The 20,417-nt window shown below is 38.0% G+C and overlaps 1 protein-coding gene across 3 annotated transcripts in view; it reads left to right on the top strand.

The window, feature by feature from the left end:
* Window positions 1-20,417, top strand: part of LOC145996055 (mitochondrial 2-oxoglutarate/malate carrier protein-like) — a 63,363-nt gene that overhangs the window by 13,941 nt on the left and 29,005 nt on the right. Inside the window, exons 1-2 of one of the 3 annotated variants that reach the window (XM_083132270.1) lie at window positions 1,361-1,574; window positions 14,914-15,150. In XM_083132270.1, the coding sequence (XP_082988396.1) occupies window positions 1,498-1,574; window positions 14,914-15,150 (314 nt within the window). In that variant the 5' untranslated portion in view covers window positions 1,361-1,497. Of the gene's footprint in view, window positions 1-1,360; window positions 1,575-14,479; window positions 14,616-14,913; window positions 15,151-20,417 lie in introns of those variants that run through there. The other 2 variants (XM_083132271.1, XM_083132272.1) reach the window with 2 other exon arrangements.

The following is a 20,417-nucleotide window of genomic DNA, read 5'->3' as shown; positions in this document are numbered from 1 at the left end:
AGATTACGTGTAGACAACGCATGTAGAAGTAAACTTATAGTCTACGGCACATCACTGGTTATAGGCAATTATCAAAAACCACAAACAGACCACTTGAAGGAACAAAAGAAGAAAAATTCGTAACAACAATGCTGAATATAGGAAGAAAACGGTCCCTGATCTTTATAGAGGCTGCCGTCCGGCATCTCTGTCAATGCTTGTCTGTTACATACAATAATAACGGTCTTACTTTAGTATCTAACATTCGGCGGTTAATAAGACGACATGACATAATATGACATAGGGGATGCTGAAGGGGGTGTGGAAGAAAATTAAGGGGTGCGCAAGCACCCCCTCGCGTCCCCCCCCTGTATATCACTCTGATATTTTGTGTTTAAAGTATATGGGCGTCGAACCAGTCTGTCAAGCAACACCCTGAAATTTTCATCTTTTAAGTTATGCGCCTCCCAGACGGCGTAGTGATAACGTCGTCGCCTTATGATCAAGGGATCCCTGGTTTGATACCAGGCGGAGACACATAGTGGTTCGGATCCTACTTTAAACTGTAGGTCCTGTCCCGATTAGCCTATCTGTGCATAAATTGGACTTTAAAAAACTCAAACGCATAAAGTTACAAAATAAACTTGTTATTTTTATCAATAACAAATAAAAGTTGAGGTAGTTAATATTCGAACAGAATAGCCAAAGTAAAAATTGTGCTAAATTTTAAAAATTGAGTGTAAAATACAAGAACCAATTTATATTTTCAAATTATATCAAAAGAGCATTACGTCGTTTCCCGCCTCCAAATTTGGACGTGGACGAACGGGCGTCACGGTCAATTTAGTTAACACAGCAAAGTGGAAATATTATGATTAATTTGAATTTTTCAGTGTCCGAAATGGAACAGTTCAATGAAAATCAAGACTTACCAAATTCATTTAATGATATTGGCCAGAGGAAACTAAAAGATTCCATTAGATTCAGTCCTCGTCGACTATTTTAAACCAAATTATATATTTGTCATTAAGTCTATAGACATAATCGATCTAATAATCTATATGACATAATATCTCTATAATTATTAAATTCCAAGAGTACATATTAATTAACGTTTAAAGATAAAAAATAAGAACGCTATTTACAAGTAAAATTATTGGGATCGGGCATCAACTTTTAAAAAAACTTTTTTGCCGGGCCGCGGGCTCAGAAAGGTTGGGAACCACTGAAGCTGCGTATAGTAATCGAAAGGGGTAAATTTGATTACGTTAATGATAGCACAGAAACGCATTTGTAGTGGCCAATGAAAGAGTTTCTTAAGGATATTGGTAAACCGTAAAAGTGTCCGTTTAATTAACACAGATCTTTGGATACAAGCTGGTTTTCCGTAACGTATTAAGATGTCATTCCACACGTATTAGTGGAAATCATGCACAGGAATAATGTTGACTCAAGCTTATAGTGTGAGCTTTTTAAAAATTAATGTTTCGTGGAAGTCGCTGAAAGAAAACTCTCAATATGGCTACCAAACCATCAAATTCTTCACCCAAAAAAATGCCAAATGCCATGAAATTCGTTCTTGGCGGTCTTTCTGGGTAAGTTATTAATAGTTATTTTTATTAATGAATTAAGAAATACATGTTTTGACTTTGAAACTCGGGCGAAGTAGTCAATTTAGGCACAAGCAGTAGATGCAAGAGCATGTACTATTCTATGATACTGGGTCCCAGTGACGTGTCAGAAATTTCAAAAGGGAGAGGGGATTTATGACATATTTTTGTTAGTAATCAGGAAAATATTTACCATATTTTCATATATATATTACACACTTTTCTTTTGGTACTACTTTACTATACCGGAGACACCTATCAATGATTTATTTCGCAATTTTTTACATTGCTAACGTACTATTCTGCATTGCGGAACATTTCTTTAGGTGAAATAATTAATTTCTAACGAAAATAATGTATATTTCTTACATTGACGAGTACTTACTGTTCCTCCTTATTTCCCACAAACCATCCACGGGCAGCCCCAAAAACCATTGACGTTAGCCCAAAAATTTACGACAGCCCCACGAACCATCACGGGGACGAGGTATGCCTACTAGGTTAGGTTAGGCCTGTTAGGTTAGGTTCCATTAGCACTCCTTTCGTTCAATGTAACATGTACGGACAATACGAGAGCGTATTGTGCTCTCGTGCAGAAAGCAAATGGCGGCAGCAGCAATAGCGCGTCGAAAGTAGATTTTCGTAGAAAACCACATGCATTCGCATTAAAATGGATCAAAACTACATTCCCGAACATCAACAACGCTACAGAAAATGATTTGCGTAAGTACTTTCTCCTGTAAATTTGAAGAAATCCGTCTCCGGTATAGTAAAGTGTTACCTTTCTTTTTTTAAGAGGAATTTTAGACCAAGGACGGGTGACGTGGAAGTTTATACCCCACCAACTCCTTCCTGGGAACGTTACTGGTCGCCAATTTACAGTCATGCATTTCCAAATGTGGGAAGTAGCTTTTTGCAAGCTGTTTAATAAGATCAGTTCTCGAACTTGCTGCTTTTGAATCTTTAAAAAAGGTAAATATGTGAAAATGGGGTATATAATCCCCATTAGACCTCTAGCCCTTCACCCTTGTAAGCATTGAATTATTGGGGGCGAAGGTGAGAATGGGGGATCAAACCTGCCCGTCGATTCCTCTCAAGTTAAAAGAGAGTATAAAGCCTCCCAGATGGCTCAGTGGAAGCGTCATCGCCTTGTAATCAAGGGGTCCCACAGGTGTGCCCATCCCCCCCCCCCAAGGCCAATGACGAGCTCACCCCCAAAAGGTAGAACATTTGCCTGCCCCCATTTATGCCGAATTAATTACTCAAATTATTTTGCCAGACAAAATTTGTGGAAAAATATAATACCAGAAATGCAACCACGAATTTTTGTCTGGGGGGGGGGGCAAGAACCAGGATAAACGTACCAATAATAATAATGACATTATTATTATTACTAGTAGTAGTAGTTATTATCCTCATAAATTACGATTAAAGGGGGTAGAACAAATTGATTTGAAATATTTTTTCATCACCGTCAATTTCACATTAGCTAATAATGGAAATCAAGCACACAAACTGTATTTTTGAATGGCAGAAAATGAATGATAAATACATTCCGAAGATATATGTGTAACTTTCATGTACAACTTATGTTTTACACGAGGCGCCATATCTCTCCCCTTAAATAATAATAATAAATTATTTATTAGGAAGGTGAGGTTAGCCTGTGGCTGCTACACAGGTTTTTATTAAATAAAAGCCTTACTCAAAGTTAAATAGGAAAACAATATATTTTTAGTTAATATAATTAATGTGCGTCAAGTATTCATAGGGTCATTCCATGCCAAATCACTCAAAAAGATGGAATTTTTGACCTCACCATTTCCGAATTGCATGAAACTCTCAGAGTTAGTAGTATTTGAGAAGCAAAGAATATTTGCACAATAACAGCCAACAGCGATGCATACTTTTCATGTAGCAGCGTTGCCAACTTAGGGAAAACGTGAAAAATTTGACACACGGGGCCGAAGGAAAAGAATCATAACTGTTGTTGCAGGTAAGCTAGAATCTTGATGTTGGGCTCATTTGAAAGCTAAAGGATTGTTCTTTTAATAAAAAATAAACTTCTTGACCTTCAATCAAATTTTTATGTCAAGATCATATCGTATGACTTTTGACCTTGAAAATTTTCAAAACTAAGTCATTCCATGCCAAATCAACACAGATATGTGCAATTTTTAACCTGACCATCTCCGATTTTCATGAAATTTGGGGAGTTGAAACTATGCATAGAACTTAGTAACTATGAAAATTTTTAGTTTCGTGCGTCTTGTAATTGTTAAATTATTCAAGGTCAAAGTTTGCAGAAATTGCCCTTTTTGAGCCCGCTTAGCTATACTAAATCTGCTGTAACTCCGCCCCTATTTTGCCTAGGAAGCTCAAATAAAGCTTATTGTACAGGGAATTGAACAAGCTTTCCAGTGATATATAACAAGCTTACCTTTGGATAAAAATATAATTTTGTCACGTGACCTTGACTTTTGACCTTGAATATCTCAAAACATGTCATCACCAAAAATCGTGAAAAAAATATATTTGGTGCCTCATTCCATACTATAAAACATATCAAAAAATCATTCTGGGACTGCAATGGGATCAGAAGATACAAAATAATATGTGTAACTATGTGACTGATAATAGCCCGATTACATGAACTATGAAGAGTCAAATGTCCCTTAACACTCCCTACAAAATGTGAAGGAGTTATCCGGGGTATAATTGGTCATGAAAGAAATAGGTTAGGCACAGGGAGATCCCTAGCCGTGTGTGTCAATCGCAGATCCAGCATATTGTTGACCGCCATATTGAATTCAACGCAAAAATTTCAAAGGAAAGGGGGTGATGTGATATATCAAATGAGGCTAGAATTTCACCAGAAATTAAGTGACGAAGGATTTTCCAACGTATCTTTAGCCAGCAAAAAGTTATACACATATCTTTCACTTACGATATATGCACATTACAATGTTGTCAATGTTCCTGTGAGCACACTCGTTGACGTCTCTCACACTCGCATAGAACATTTGGCAATGTAGCATATGCAACAACATCGCAAGCAGCAACTATGCCTTTTCTCAGATGGTCAATATCAGGGACTTTTAGTGCATGCACCATTCTCTTCAAATGTTTCTGAAGGTAAAAGTCCTCCTAAGATGTTAGATCTGGGGAATGTGCAGGCCTTTTAATAGATCCCCGTGTGCCCATCAATCTACCTAGAAAATTACCATGAAGAAATTGCGAAAATGTCTACATAGTGTGGTCACACTCTGTCCTGTTTCAAAACTCTCGAAAAGTGCCATATCCCGTAACCAAGGATGAAAAAACCTGTTCAATTAACAAATCCAAGAAGCCCTCACCATTTAAGGTTGTTGAATATGGACCAACCATTTCCGTTCGCCATACATTATACCACATAATTAGCTTATCAGCAACAACCATTCGACTGAGCAAATCACCGGTATTGCATATTATTTTTATTAACTTCACCGTGAACATAAAAATTTGCCTCGTCACTGAAGAATTTTTCATTCCAAAGGAAGTGTCACGTAATTGTTTGAGATACTTTTCCCAATATTCTTCAATATTCAACTATTTGGTGAATGTTGCTGATTAAAATCATATGCAATGGTGCGTATACTTCTTTCTCTCCCAAGATGTCAGCGTGATCTCGGTGAGTTCCTACAACGTTAGGAGCATCCCAATGCTTTGTTTTTAACACCTCGAAAAGGAGAAAATGGTACAAGCATGCAGTAATAAATTTTTGCTGGTTAAATATACGTTGGAAAATCCTTCGTCACTTAATTTCTGGTGAAATTCTAGCCTCATTTGATATATCACATCACCCCCTTTCCTTTGAAATTTTTGCGTTGAATTCAATATGGCGGTCAACAATATGCTGGATCTGCGATTGACACACACGGCTAGGGATCTCCCTGTGCCTAACCTATTTCTTTCATGACCAATTATACCCCGGATAACTCCTTCACATTTTGTAGGGAGTGTTAAGGGACATTTGACTCTTCATAGTTCATGTAATCGGGCTATTATCAGTCACATAGTTACACATATTATTTTGTATCTTCTGATCCCATTGCAGTCCCAGAATGATTTTTTGATATGTTTTATAGGGGCTATCCACGAGTAAACAAAAACATATCGAACGGCACAATCGATTGTCGAACTGTAGCACAACAACTTCCGGTTCACGGCGGCCGAGTAATTCAAGCGCGTACTTGTGGCATTTCTTCTCGTTTTGTATACCGGATGAAATGGATCATATAAAAGCACTTGACGACGAGGAGAATAAGAGATATCAGGGCAAAGTAGAGGCCTTTGCATATCAATTGGATGAGCGACTAGGAAGTAATACGGCATTATTCCAAGATGAGATCCATTTGCTGATCGTCGTTTCATTGGCGATATTTGTAGCCTACATATTAAATAGAAAGTAATTTTTCCTACAGAGCGAGAGTGCTTAAATGCATACATTTATGTTTTAAGTGAAAAAGTGCGAGATGTACGGACATATAAAAAACGGAAAAAGGAGCTTCTTTTCTTCTTTCTTCAGTCAGGACGAGTCAGAGGGATGTGATAATGCACACTTGCTGGTTTCGTTCTCGTTTGAACGCAAAAATACAAAACGCTCATTGTTATTTTAAGTCAATTTTCTGCTATTTGTGTTAAACATGACGATGAAGATGAATAATAAACTGGAACAATTAATGATGGGACAAACACAATGACACACCATTGCCTCACCATGGTGTTCAAACCTAGGACCTCTTCTCCATCAATGTTGATTTGATTGATTGAGTTGGTGTTTTAAGTCCACTTTGTGCACAGTAAGGCTAATCGGGTCTGGACCTACAGTTTAAATTGGGATCCGAACCACTATATGCCTCCACCGGGAATCGAACCCGGAACCCCTTGATTACAAGGCGACGAGGCTACCACTGCGCCATCGGGGAGGCACTCTATCTATCAATGTTGAAAACATTTCCATTGCAAAAGACGAAAATTAATAATAGTACCCGCACTTAATTTTCTGGCTACACAAAAAAATATTTCCTCTGGTTGCACAAAAATTTATTTCCTCTGGTTACACACACACAAAAAAATCTCGTTACACAAAAGTTTAATACAGTTCGTGTGTACTTCAAGAACTTAACGTGTAACCTATCTGGCCATGACCGAGCATCTTTTGAAAGGAAAAGTAATATTTTTGCTCATATCACTAAAACAGAGAGAAAAATCGAGATTTGAATGATTTCTCTTCTACTTTTAATGAAGTGCAAGTGGTGCGGGACGCAAAATTTTTGGTTGGGAAGGAAACAGGACGGGGTATTTTTAAAGTCCTGACGTTCAAAACGGGAAAAATAATGTTATTTCCCGACTAAATTGGGAGATTATAGGGGCGGAAAATATTCAACATTACCCGATACTAAAAAAAAAAAAAAAAAAAAAAAATATACACACAATTTCACCCTCGGGTGATGATTTATTTTGCATTTCTGGAATAAAAACTGCTAATTTCAATAAATTTCGGACATTTAGAAAAAAAAAATATGTAGGGAACTCATCATTTTTTCCGAAGCCTGGATCGGAACGGGATTGTTTTTCAGGTCCCGACTTTTTGGGTTCCTGCACATCCGTTGTCATTACTGCGGAGTCTACTCCTGCTAATGGCCTTCCAATTTTCACGCCTGACAGCTTGAATGCAATAATTTGGCGCTTAGATCTCGAGGATATGGATGAAGAGAGATCCGTGAAAGATTATTTAGCCCTGATCGTAGTTTACATCCTCCTTGTACACACTCATTCGGTCCTTTCATACATGACACAATCTCAGCTCCCTTTAGCGGCATGTTGTGAGCCTACGAACCGGAAGTTGTTGTGCTACAAGTATGGCGTCCGCGCGAAGGCACTTCCTTCCGGTGGATAGCCCCTATAGTATGGAATGAGGCACCAAATATATTTTTTTCACGATTTTTGGTGATGACATGTTTTGAGATATTCAAGGTCAAAAGTCAAGGTCACGTGACAAAATTATATTTTTATCCAAAGGTAAGCTTGTTATATATCACTGGAAAGCTTGTTCAATTCCCTGTACAATAAGCTTTATTTGAGCTTCCTAGGCAAAACAGGGGCGGAGTTACAGCAGATTTAGTATAGCTAAGCGGGCTCAAAAAGGGCAATTTCTGCAAACTTTGACCTTGAATAATTTAACAATTACAAGACGCACGAAACTAAAAATTGTCATACTTACTAAGTTCCATGCATAGTTTCAATTCCCCAAATTTCATGAAAATCGGAGATGGTCAGGTCAAAGGCTGTGTTGATTTCGCATGGAATGACTCAACTGTATTTTTGAAATTTTTGAAACTAATACATATGGTGCATTAAGATGTTGTCTGTAAGTGACAGAAATATCATCTTGGGATGGCATTGGGAACAGGAGCTATGATAGTTACTGTCCACTGGTACAGTGAACTTAGGCAGTTGTTGCACTGAAGCAGGCGCGTATATTCTAGGCTACCTAGGCTATCGCCGAAGCCCAGATTAAATACAGAAAATAATCGACTATCAAATGTGACTGATGCTTCACTCTCAAACAACGACCGCGGGAAAAAATGATAGCATAAAACCCGCGACTCCTGTGCACCGCTCCAGCGACGAGAGGAGGGGGAGAGTGGACCATGCTTTCTTATGGCCCGAGCTCAATGGAAGAAAAGGCTACGCCAGGATCACTCTATACATGGGGATGGACTCCTTTGCTTTAAAACTACCACCAAACTTCAGCGGTTACATTCTTCGCCGACCAGCGCCTGGGGGTGGTCGGTGACGTATTTGTAGTGGCTTCTTATAGACAGGGAACTCTTCGTTTTACAACGGTGGTAAAACCTTACAGTGATGCCAATGCACTAACCAGCATGCGATTATCCCAGGTAAGGGAAATTTTGAAACTAAACTACTATTACAGGAACGGGAAAAAGAGTGGCTGGCATGTGATAGGGAATTTGTCCTGTAGGCCAAAACAACACTTTCCCTCGAACACATGCAGAACTCACAGGTCGCTGACCTTCAACCAACGACATTTTCAACCCCTCTGCTGCTTTGTTTATGACTGGCTGAGGTAGACTGACTGGATGACAAAGGGCATTTTGCGAAGGGAAATCGCGTTGAAGGAAGTTTAAGAAAATTAGGTTTCTTACTGTGTGGATTTTCTTACGTGTATTGAGTGAGTGAATTACGTATATATGTTTTGAATGATCTGTGCTGCGTCGTGTAGTGAACGAAAATGAATGGCATAATTAACGAACTATTGCCGAAACAATTTACTCTGCTTTTGCATGAGGATAAACTTCAAATCGTGAGGATATGCAGGCCTCTGGCATCGCAAAGAAGAGAAGAATGGATTTGATTTGTTATTTTGCGTTGCTCTTCTGCCACTTTAGTTAATCGCGACGATGAGAATAAGTGACGATACGATGAAATTCATGAAGGGTCATTCACAAAGAATACCCATGTCCATGCCTGGATTTGACCCCTGGCGTCATAGTGTGCTGTGCTAATAACCATTTTACCACAGAGGTTGCCAAGAGAAGAATGGGGTTCCTGTCCAAATTAAATAAGGTAAGAAATTTTTTCTCGAACGTAGGCCTACATAAATATTTCACAATATGGGCCTCTATATTTTATAAATAATCATGAAATATTTGAAATGTTTTCCTTATTGTTTTTATATTAATGACACAGTGATATTTTTATAATTAGTAAATTGTAATGTATGTATTTTAATGGCAATGTCACATCACCTTAAAATCCAAGAAATTGAACGAAAAAGAGCCTCCCATTTGAACATTATGATAAAAAGAGATAGCCCAGGTTTTAAACCCAGCATACGCCACTGCACTGAAGGTATCCAAGAAGCAAGTTCAGACGTGCTCAGTCACTTTGTTCTCAGTGCAGCTACAGTCTTTCCAGCAGTGAGAGGTGTCCTGTGCCAGTGTGCTTATTAATATTTCGTCTTGTATATGTGTTTATGGATCTGTTTGCAGTAGATTACAATGGATAAGAACTATTATGTACCTACACAGTGTTGTAACCCCTTTGATAAAGTCCGCGCGTTCATTATATCCCCATCGGCAACCCTTTGATAAAACTTAACACTGGAAACAATAGCCATACCGCTCCCGATAAGCACGTGCACTCAGACGTTGTTGCCACATTTTCTTTACATTTCTTGTATTTGCAAGGCGGAGCAGGAGGGTGCGTGAGCCTCTCGTTATTTTTGCGCCATAACCACGTGCGGGGTCGATTTTCTTAACTAGTTGTGTTGTGTTGTATTATTTCTTTGTTGTGTTATGGTGCTGTGTTGTTGCTTTGTTATAGTGTTGTGCTTTTAGTTTTTATATTAGATTTTTGTTTTGTTATTAGCATGTGGAGACCGTGGGTTGCAAACCAGGTTCCTTTAGCAAACGTTGTTGCACAGGAGAATTTAACTGACGAAAGTGACCCCCAGCCAAGTACTAGCAGCGGCAGTTCCCGAGTGCTGAGGAAAAGAAAGAAAATTCTGAACAAACCAGCTCAAGAATTTGTATGCAGTGTGCACGAATATGTCTCCAGGAATAATTCAGGAAGAGGACCAATATCGGAGACAGCAAATATTTTGAAATTAGACAGGAAAACAGTGCTAAAGATCGCAGAAAGAGGCCCAGTTACACCAAAGAAGCCTGGTAATAAAAAGAAAAAATCATAAAGTGGACGAGTTTGTTTGCGATTTTGTTAGGAAAGAGATTTACAATTTTTTCTACAGGACGCGCACCAAGTCTGTGAATTATTAACACAACTGAAACTAATATCAGACTTCCCTTACAAATAAACGACGCTTCGAGAGCTTCTGAAGAAACTTGGTTTTTCTTTTCGTCAGCTGAAGAAAAGAAATGCAATAATGGAGTCGACAAGAATTGTTGCTTGGCGGTATCGTTACATTCACAAACTCAACAGGTTGAGATCAGAAGGCTGCCAGATTGTTTATTTAGATGAAACTTGGTTCGACACTCACGACGTCGTCAACAAAGGGTGGGACGATGGTACTTGCAACTGTATTTTGAATTCGCCGTCAGCACGAGGAAAACGCATCATGGTGCTCCATGCTGGGAGCAGTGAGGGGTGGGTCCCAAATTGTTTGTATCTTTCAGCTAAGAACATTGGAGATTGTAAAGCTGATAGTCACGACGAAATGACCGAACAAGTGTTTGAAAATTGGTTTACCAATAATCTGCTGCCAAATTTGCCAAGTTATAAGAAGTGTATGATAATTTGCGATAATGCAAGTTATCATTCGAGGCTGCTAATGAAAATCCCAACTATGAAGACAAAACTGCAGGATATTATTTCCTTCATGGAGAGGCACGACATTCCAGTACCGAAACCTGTTCCTATAAAAGCCCTTTTATTAGAAATAATTAAATCGGCAAACATTACTAAAAAGTACGTAGCGGATGAGCTTGCAGACTCACGTGGACATGAACATGGGCGTCCGGAAGGGGGGGCAAGGGGGGGCCGTGGCCCCCCCTGGAAAATGAAAGTCAACCAAAAAATATGTATTTCACACATATAATTTCATTTTAGCCACAATAATTTGTGTTAATTATTGCATGAACACCATAAATTCATATTTAAGCAATGTTTTTTAGGGAACAACACTATTTTTGGGGAAAATTTGCCTTCGTTTGCCCCCCCCCCCCTGGAAAAAATCCTGCGGACGTCCATGGACATGAAGTGTTGTGACTCCCTCGCTATAGTGGAACCACGAACAAAAGAACCTGCGCAGACCCAGGACTCCTGTGGGCGGTACTCCCGCGAGTAGAGGAGGGGGAGAGTGGACCATACTTCCTTATGGCCCGAGGTGGAGGGAAGAAGGGAAAGCTGCGTGGGAACTTTTCGTCCCAAGGTTTTTTTCCTTGTGGTCGATCTATACCATTGCATGTTTAATCCCATAGAACTGGTGTGGGCCAAGTTAAAATCATAAGTGAGGAAAAACAATGTATCTCCTACTCTAAGTGCCAATGTATGCCAGCTGTTGCGTGATGGAACAGAGACAATTGATGCTCAGCTTTGGTTGTCCTGTATTCAACACACCATCAAAATTGAGAGAAAATATATTAACCATGACATGGATAGTAACCAGGAGAGATTCGTGATTCACGTGGGGGACAGCGATGACGATGACGATGAGTGAAGGTAAGTTAACTATACATATGTATATTCTGAATAATATATTTTTCGAGTAGTAAATATGAGGATTTGTAATATGCCTCTTTCCTATCTTTATTAATATTGTACTTTTTAATCTTTATCTGTATTTCTTTTCTCTTTCCATATTCTTTAATTTGTTTGTTTCTCTTTCTTTTTATTTACCCTTTCTTTACCCTTTCCTTCAATTTGGCAACATCGCTTTCCTACTCCAGTTTCTTCAAGAGAAAACTGCCCGCTTGGGTGTTTCTTTTAACAAGGAGCCCCGCTCCCTTTGTTAACCGCTGGGGATATAATGAACGCGCGCGGACTTTATTAAAGGACATACCAGTAGCAGAAAACAATTAAGAAATGTTCTCCCATGGATGGTAGAAAAGCTGCCACATCTGCAGATTGGATACAAGATATGTGATGCTTGTAGAAAACAAATTCCAATCAGAACCAGCAACAGAGTGAGTGGTGCAGACACAATGATTAGAGAACAAAGAGAAAGTGATAATGGTAGTGATCAGAAAGTGGAGAACTTCCACAGGGATGTCTCTATTCAGGCATCAAATGAAAGTTTACAAAGTGTTGGAGAATCATCCATCAAACAGAAAAAAATAGATCAACAGGTTATAGCAAAATCAACATAAAGAAGATTACAGAAGCAATACAAAACAAAATATTCCAAATACCAGCAGCAGAAGAACAGGTTGCAGAAAACAAAATCCATTGAAAGAAAAGAAAAGTTTGAAAAATGTGCAGAAAGAAGTGCTAAAGTGCAAATCTTGACTATACTACCTAATGATTGGAGTATTGGAAGAATTAAGAATGATTCCCAAGTGCAACAAGTCACATGATACGAACTTTAAAAAAGCTAGTGAGGGAATGTGGAGTAATGTCATCACCAAATCCTAAATGTGGGAGAAGTTTGAATCCAGGATTACCTGTGACACCAGAAGAACTTGTGAAAAGGTTTTCTACAGACATAAGAAGTAAAAAAACATCACACCAGTGTCGCCCTTTGGATGAAGTTCGTGGTTTTGTGACGTGTGTTCATGATCGTGCATGGTGGTTGGGATGTGTTGTCGATGTTTGTTAAAGTTCTTATGAGGTTGTTATCAGTTTTCTTCATCCACATGGTCCTTCTCCATCATATGTATATCCCCAACATGCAGACATAAGAAGAATTCTCATCCAGGATGTTCTGACTAGTGTAGATCCAAGAACTAAAACTGGAAAGACGTATAAGATCGCAGCTTCAGACACTAAGACCTCAGAAGAGAAGATGAGGAATAGGAAACGCCACTAATCTGCACTATACATAATGTTATTTGTTATTATTATTGTGTACTTTTCTAAAATGTAAACATGTGCATCGTTCCCAGTGGTTGTATCTCAGTCAATGCACAGTAACACTTTTTCGTTAAGTTTATAAATTTCAGTAGCTCCTGTTCCCAATGTCATCCCAAGATGATATTTCTGTCACTTATAGACAACATCTTAATGCACCATATGTATTAGTTCAAAAAATTTCAAAAATACAGTTTTGAAAATGTTCAACGTCAAAGGTCATATGATATGACCTTGACATAAAAATTTGATTGAAGGTAAAGAAGTTTATTTTTCCTTTAGCTTTAAAATGAGCCCAACATGAAGATTCTAGCTTACCTGCAACAACGGTTATGATTTTTTTACTTCGGCACCGTGTGTCAAATTTTTCACTTTTTCCCTAAGTTGGCAACCCTGCTACATGAAAAGTATGCATCACTGTTGGCTGTTATTGGCAAATATTATTGTTTCCTCAAATACAACTAACTCTCATATTTTCATGAAATTCGGAAATGGTGAGGTCGGAGGCTGTGTGATTTGGCATGGAATGGCCCCATATCCAAATTCTTTAGAGAGAAAAATATATTGGTTATAAATTAAAACTGTTTATTAATAATAAATAGGTAGTAAATTATAATTACTAAAGTTGTACTGCTCTGGGCTACAGTAAATTCAACCCACCTATTATTTCTGTATACATATATGCAAACTGAAGATACATTATACCAAAGATCATGTGTATGTTCCAACTCTCAATAATTTTTATACTGGATGTTTGTTTATTCATGCCTGGGATGTATAGTATACTAATTTTCACACCTTGAAGACCATATCCAGTATCAACTCATTTCCTCATAATCGACTTGAAATGATGGAGTAGACAATTTTGTTTTTACTGATGAAAACTAATTCCTTTGGCAGATGCTTGATTTTTTTTGTCATTTAGTGTCGTCTCTGTCTTATTGCTAAGCATGTTGATGAGGATGAAAATGATGAACGGACAATAACTACATGTCACCGTGTGACCGAAAGAGTTGAGTGAATTTCATGTGAATAACTGACAAAGTCTAGCACTGGCACTACATAAAACAATCGAACGTTTAATACCTTTTTTATACCTTCCAATTGCATTAATTACAAGTTTTCTGTCATCTGAACATTTTATTTATTTATTTATTTATTTATTTACACCTAAACTGTTTGCTTTTGCTATTGTAAAACACTTGAAATTCCTGTTTATTTTCAATTGTTGTCAACAATAGAGCTTGAGACTCAAGCATTGGCTCCTGGTTAACAAAAGTTATTTTGGCAATGTTGGAAGAGAGTCCAAAATCGAGTAGCCCATTGCTAACTCCACACTCGCTACTAGTTGCATGCCCGACAGCAGCACCAGAAGCAAGGATTTTGTGGCACACGTACGGGATTTGCTTCTGGTTTCTCCTCAAGACAGTCACAGTAATAGTTACAATGCCGATACTGTATTTTATGTAGCTTGAGTAGTGTCTTGTGTTATTAAAAAGTATTTTTTTACAATTTTAAGTCCATATTTAACTCCATATTTTGGTGAAAATAACTAAATATGTATTTACATATTTATCACATTTTTACTACATATAAATCCGTTCTCTGGTTATAATCCAAAAAATGTCCATGACTGCACAAAAGGACTAGACAAAGTATAGTATTATTGTTTCAAATGCGCAAAAAGGCATAAATTCTAATACATATATTTTTGTTTCATGAACTAAACAAGAATGACAGCAACCTTATTTGTTCAACCTTTGGATTTATTGAAAAATCGAATGCAGCTTAGTGGGGTAGGATCTAAAGAACACAAAACAAGCTTTCAGGTGGCAGCAGATGTTTATAAACAAGAAGGCATCAGAGGGTTGTATGCAGGTCTTGATGCAGGGTTACTCAGACAAGCAACGTATACCACTACAAGACTAGGAATTTACACCTGGTTGTTTGAAAAGTTTACTTCTCCAAGGTAAGAGGTCATGTTACCCTTTGATAATACATGCCACATTTTTATTAGCATCATGAGAACAATTGGAAAGCTATTTGTAAAGAAGTAGCAGCAGGCCTGTACCCAGAATTTTATTTTAGGGGATCATCTCTTATCAACAGCCCCCATCTGAAGGAGGAAAAGGGGGGGGGGGAGAGTAGAAGCCCTGAAGATGAAAAATTTGTCAGTATATTACAACTTATTACACAAGATGTTTAACCCTTCTAAGGAAGTAAAATTAAATTCCTGCTGGAAATTTCTACTGTTTACAAAATCCATTGTTATCAATTGTAAAACATCTATTGATAGACTGAAATAGTACAGTAGAGGAACTACAAGTGAAAATACCCCTCTCAGTCCCCCTGTTGCAGCCTCTCGTTTGACAGACATCTGTGACTTTGATGTCATCATCCACATTCCTTCCACAACTGCGTCAAATGTCAATAGATCCCAAGTTTCGGGAATCAAGGGGAGTCTAATTGCATCTGCTGGGGTGGAATGTACGGTAGGAACTATGATTGAAGTCGACATTGTTCATTTTTACTTGTATGATATAAATAATTGTGTCATCAAAAATAATATCGAGTGTGCATTAAGGGATGGTGTCACTACCAGTCAATTAACACTTCAAGAGATGTTTTAGAAGATATACAAATAAAAGTTTTTTTTTAAATATCTCTAAATTATATATATTTTACAAAAACTTAATAACCTTCATTTAATACTGTTAAACTTTAGAAAAATGAACTTGGTTTATAAGCCCCCCCCCCCCCCCCCGATAACCTCTGAGCCCACCTGGAGAGCAATTCTGGCTAAGGGCCTGGTTGTGCCATTGAGTTTTTACTGAGAAAGTTGGTTAGATAGAGGAGGCATGGGGAAGAGGGTTGGTTATATTCCCGGTATCTTATTTTTTAAATTTTATTTTAAGAATTACATTTCCTTCTCATCAAAAGTTACATTGATTGAATTGATATATTATATTTTGCGTTTATGCCAGTTTTGGCTAATTGCGAAGATGAGGATGAAAGGTGAGGAGATGAGGGGACAATCACAAACATATGGCACACAACATAAACTCCATAGGGGATTATACTGGCCGCGGGCCCAGACACCAGAGCCTTGTTGCTGCACTACGTGAAAGTGAGGTTGACATTTGGGTGTGCTACATAGAAGTGAGGTTGACATTTGGGTGTGCTATGTGGAAGGGTCTTGTACCCCATTCATCAAAAGTGAATGACAAAGAAAAGGGAAATAAAGTGGTTCCATATTGTTATAAAAGATATATTTTATCACATAATTCCTTCACATAATTTATTTACTTGAAAAATCCTGAATGCAGAAATAATTTAGTTTATGTCCAGATATCAACTATTAAAGATGTAAATTAATGTTGAAAATGAACATATAAATAAACAAGTATAGTAACAACAAATCAACAATAATGACACCAGTATTATGCAGTATTATCCCACTATACTACTCTCACACTTTGTTCGGTTTCTTACATATATTATCAACTTCTATTTAATGTAATTCCTATTACTCTATTACGACACCTACCTTCATGTGAAAATATATTATTAATATTGATATCAGGAAGGAAACAGACAAAAAATTAAAAGAAGAAGAAGGATAAAAAGTTCAACTAGTTTTCCGTGGCCTGCCTGAGGCTCCGGAATAGCAAAGTATGGCATTGTCAAACTACAGTGCAACCAGGAAAGAAGGGTTGGATAAGTTTCCAGTGAATCATTGACAGAACTCTCTCTCATTTTTACACAGGCAGGCAGACAGAGACACACACACACACTGTAACGACCCTGCGTGGTTGCCACATTTAACGACCCTGCGTGGTCGCAATATTGTATTTTGTTAAGAAGGTTTGGATAAAGAGTGCATGCTAAAAGTCCCTGCGAAGTGTACACTTTTAGTTTAAATGTGTTAATGGATCCACCTTTACGTTTATTAGTTTCGACACTGCGTGGTCGCTCTATTCTGAAAACGTTAATGGATCCACCTCTACGTTTATTAGCTTCGACCCTGCATGGTCGCTGTATTCGGTGAATGTTGTCATTTATTGTCACTTATACTGTTCAATTCGTTGAAGAGTCCTGCGAGGCTCAATATCAATTGTATTGTCTGAATGCACACAGTTTTAGTTTATATTGACATGTGCAACTAGTGATTTTCCCACTAGTGTTTTCTTAATGTCACTTCTTGGATGTTTCTCAGTATGAAGGTTGCAATATGTAAAAATATGAGTTAGCAACGCGTACTTGTAGTTAAAATTTTCACCACCCATGCGCTACTGCGAGTATAAAGCCAGCGCAGCGAGGCCCAGAGTTGGGTTGGCTCCTTGAAGTCAACGGGCAAACTTACAGGGTTAATCGGCCTCCCAGCCTGAAGACTAGAAGCCATTCCAGAATCCAGAAGGAAGGAAGGAAGGAGGAAGCGAGAAGAAGAAGAAGAGCCTAGCTGCAACCTACCTACCTGGTCCGATTGCTTCGGCTGATAGGTGCTCAGGTTCTACCTGCCCGGCTAGTCTGGGAGCACCCCGGACCATTCCTTTTTAACCTGCCATCCCTGCATAGGAGACACCGGCTGGCTCGCCAATTCCACGCTAACGCAGGGGGGGGGGGGTCGCGGCGATCCTTTTACCCAGCACCCATTATTTGGGGTACCGATTGGTTTCGGCCAATTCCCGGCTGTGGTTGGGGGTACTACGCACAACCTACTCTCTCTTTCAGGGGAACCCATGACAACTGCGGTGACCAGGCCCTAAATAAAATTAGGTCCCCATACTCCTCTTGGCACCTCACTGCGAGGAATGAATTGGATGTTCCCTGTTCCCTCCCCCTTTTATCTTCGAGTCTAAAGGTGGTACAGGTAAATGCACGTAAGGAATACAGGTAAAGACTCGTGTGCTAACGGACATCCTTGTGTTCTGATTATAATAAACATTATAGATATATATAAACCTGGTTTAATCTTTCTTTATACCCAGCAAGCCCTGAGATAATTCTGAGTCTTTGTACTACGACTGAATCAGTTAGCACGTATGGGTAAACAGAAAAATAAATGGATTTTACTCTTCTCAAGCAGCTACATAAAACCTATAGTCTCACTTTGTAGATCAGAATGAGAGCTATAAAATGGTATTGCAGCTCTAATAGTTCCCAAGATAATGCAGCAATACCCAAGAGGGAAAACACAAACTTCAACAAAACCTATTCGGCAGAACCACAGTTCTCTATGCGGTCTGCATGCATTATATACAGAAGGCACAGAAAAAGAGAGCATTGAATAAAGGCATTCTATCAGCACCTTTTGGAAAACATTTTCAGAATCTTTTTTCCCCTTTCCTGACCATAATTTTTTCACCTTAAAATCCTTTCCCTAGGAAATCTGATGCAAGTCTGTTTGGACTCAACCCAACCATTACAAATAATTCCTTCTAAGAGTAAATGTCCAAATTTTGATGACATTGAAAAATTCTGATTCATATTTGAAAGAGGGATGAGGAGTATTCTCTTCTTTTGTTGCAAATTATTGGTCCTTGATAGGGTGGATAATTATAGTATTCAGATGCTTCAAAAGATGTTGCTGGAATTTCCTTACCACTAAAAATACAGTAGAGTGTCGATTATCCGAAGTAATTGGGGGACATGGGTGTTCGGAAAACTGGTTTGTTCGGATAATCGAACTGTACATGTTTATTTGCCAAAAAGAAGTACTGTACAGTAAATTTATTCATAAAAACAGGCATCTCTTTAAGTATGTATTACAAAGTAACGTACAAAGGCAACTTTAGTAGGAATATATAGTATGTGGTACAGTTTATTAAACAAAAATATGTACATATTACATATGCATTTTGCATGAACAATACACACAGTACACAAAATTAACGTTTAAAAAAATCCTTTATTTTGGTCTGTCTAAGCAAGCCTACACGCTTATGAGCAGCTAAGTCACGTACTTTTTTCATTACAGATATCTGAAAGTGAGCGAGTACACAGTTCGGTTAAGCGGTCGTTCGGTTGACCGACGTTCGGATAATCGACGCTCTACTGTATATCAAATCCTGCATATTACAAAAAACATCTATGATTTGAACCTAACACAAACAGTCATCATAATGGTGAAAACAATATATTGATACTGGTCCAGCGGTGCCCATCCCCCCCCCCAAGGCCAGTAGCACATTCCCCCCAAAATCATGTCATGTGTATCCTAAAACCATGTCATAATTCCCATAAAGTATTTAATTACGACAGCCTGTCTACTGAAAGTTAACTTCTTCTTAACTTTACTGAACACTATACTTGATCTATTCCTCCTCCTCCCCCCAAGACTGTGGATGCATTACCCCCCCTAAAAAAATCGTTCATTATTCCCCCCCCCAAAAATTGTTTTGTTGAATACATAGTAAATGATGTTTATTTTAACACAATACCATATTAAACTGTCAGTATTTTTCAAATTGTTCAATTTTCTAAATAACGGAAAGCTAGCACATTGATTGGTTAATGTAATAAATTAAATTATGTAAATATGCATTTAAAGTGTCATTGATTGGAGAATACGATTTATAAAACCCACAATTTGAGTATTTAACACAAATGTTTACACAACTTAAGATAGAAAATTCAACCTTGGCAAACTAAATAACATGCTGCAGCCGTGTGACCAATTAAATTATTGTTTCATGCGAGACATTACAAAACCCAAGCTAGGAATTCTTGGGTTCAGGGTGAGAATATCATACAGTTCCTCCTCCAAACAACTCAGCTCTGCTTGGGGTAAATATAATAATTTTAGTAATCTATAGCAATAATTACATGGATTTTATCTTCAGCATAAAATACACTTGTTAAAGTAAAATTGTCATGTGAAAAGAAGTTATAAATGTGAATTTGATATTATTTATTTTTGTTCTATTGGGTAATGTGCAAGGTATTTCTGTATGAAGTACATTTAGTACAACTCTTACAGCATACAGAGAATCAATAATACATTAATATTGTTAATACTAGAAGCACATCATCCAAATGATGCAACTGATTTAAATTAAGCAGTATACCAACACTACTTATCATATTTCAAGGAGTGATGTTATTAATAATATCAAGAATGTCTTGATGTCTTGTAATGCAGCTATAGTATAAAACTTGATATTCTCACCTCAGTAAAATGCAAAACCCGCATTTTTGCAACACATTATTGCGAGAGGCTTTCAAGAATGTTAATTT

This window comes from Lepisma saccharinum, chromosome 12 (genome assembly GCF_977018435.1).
Source record: "Lepisma saccharinum chromosome 12, izLepSacc3.1, whole genome shotgun sequence".
Lineage (NCBI taxonomy): Eukaryota > Metazoa > Arthropoda > Insecta > Zygentoma > Lepismatidae > Lepisma > Lepisma saccharinum.
Note: the sequence above shows the minus strand (reverse complement) of the source record. Positions and strands in the feature narration are given on the sequence as shown.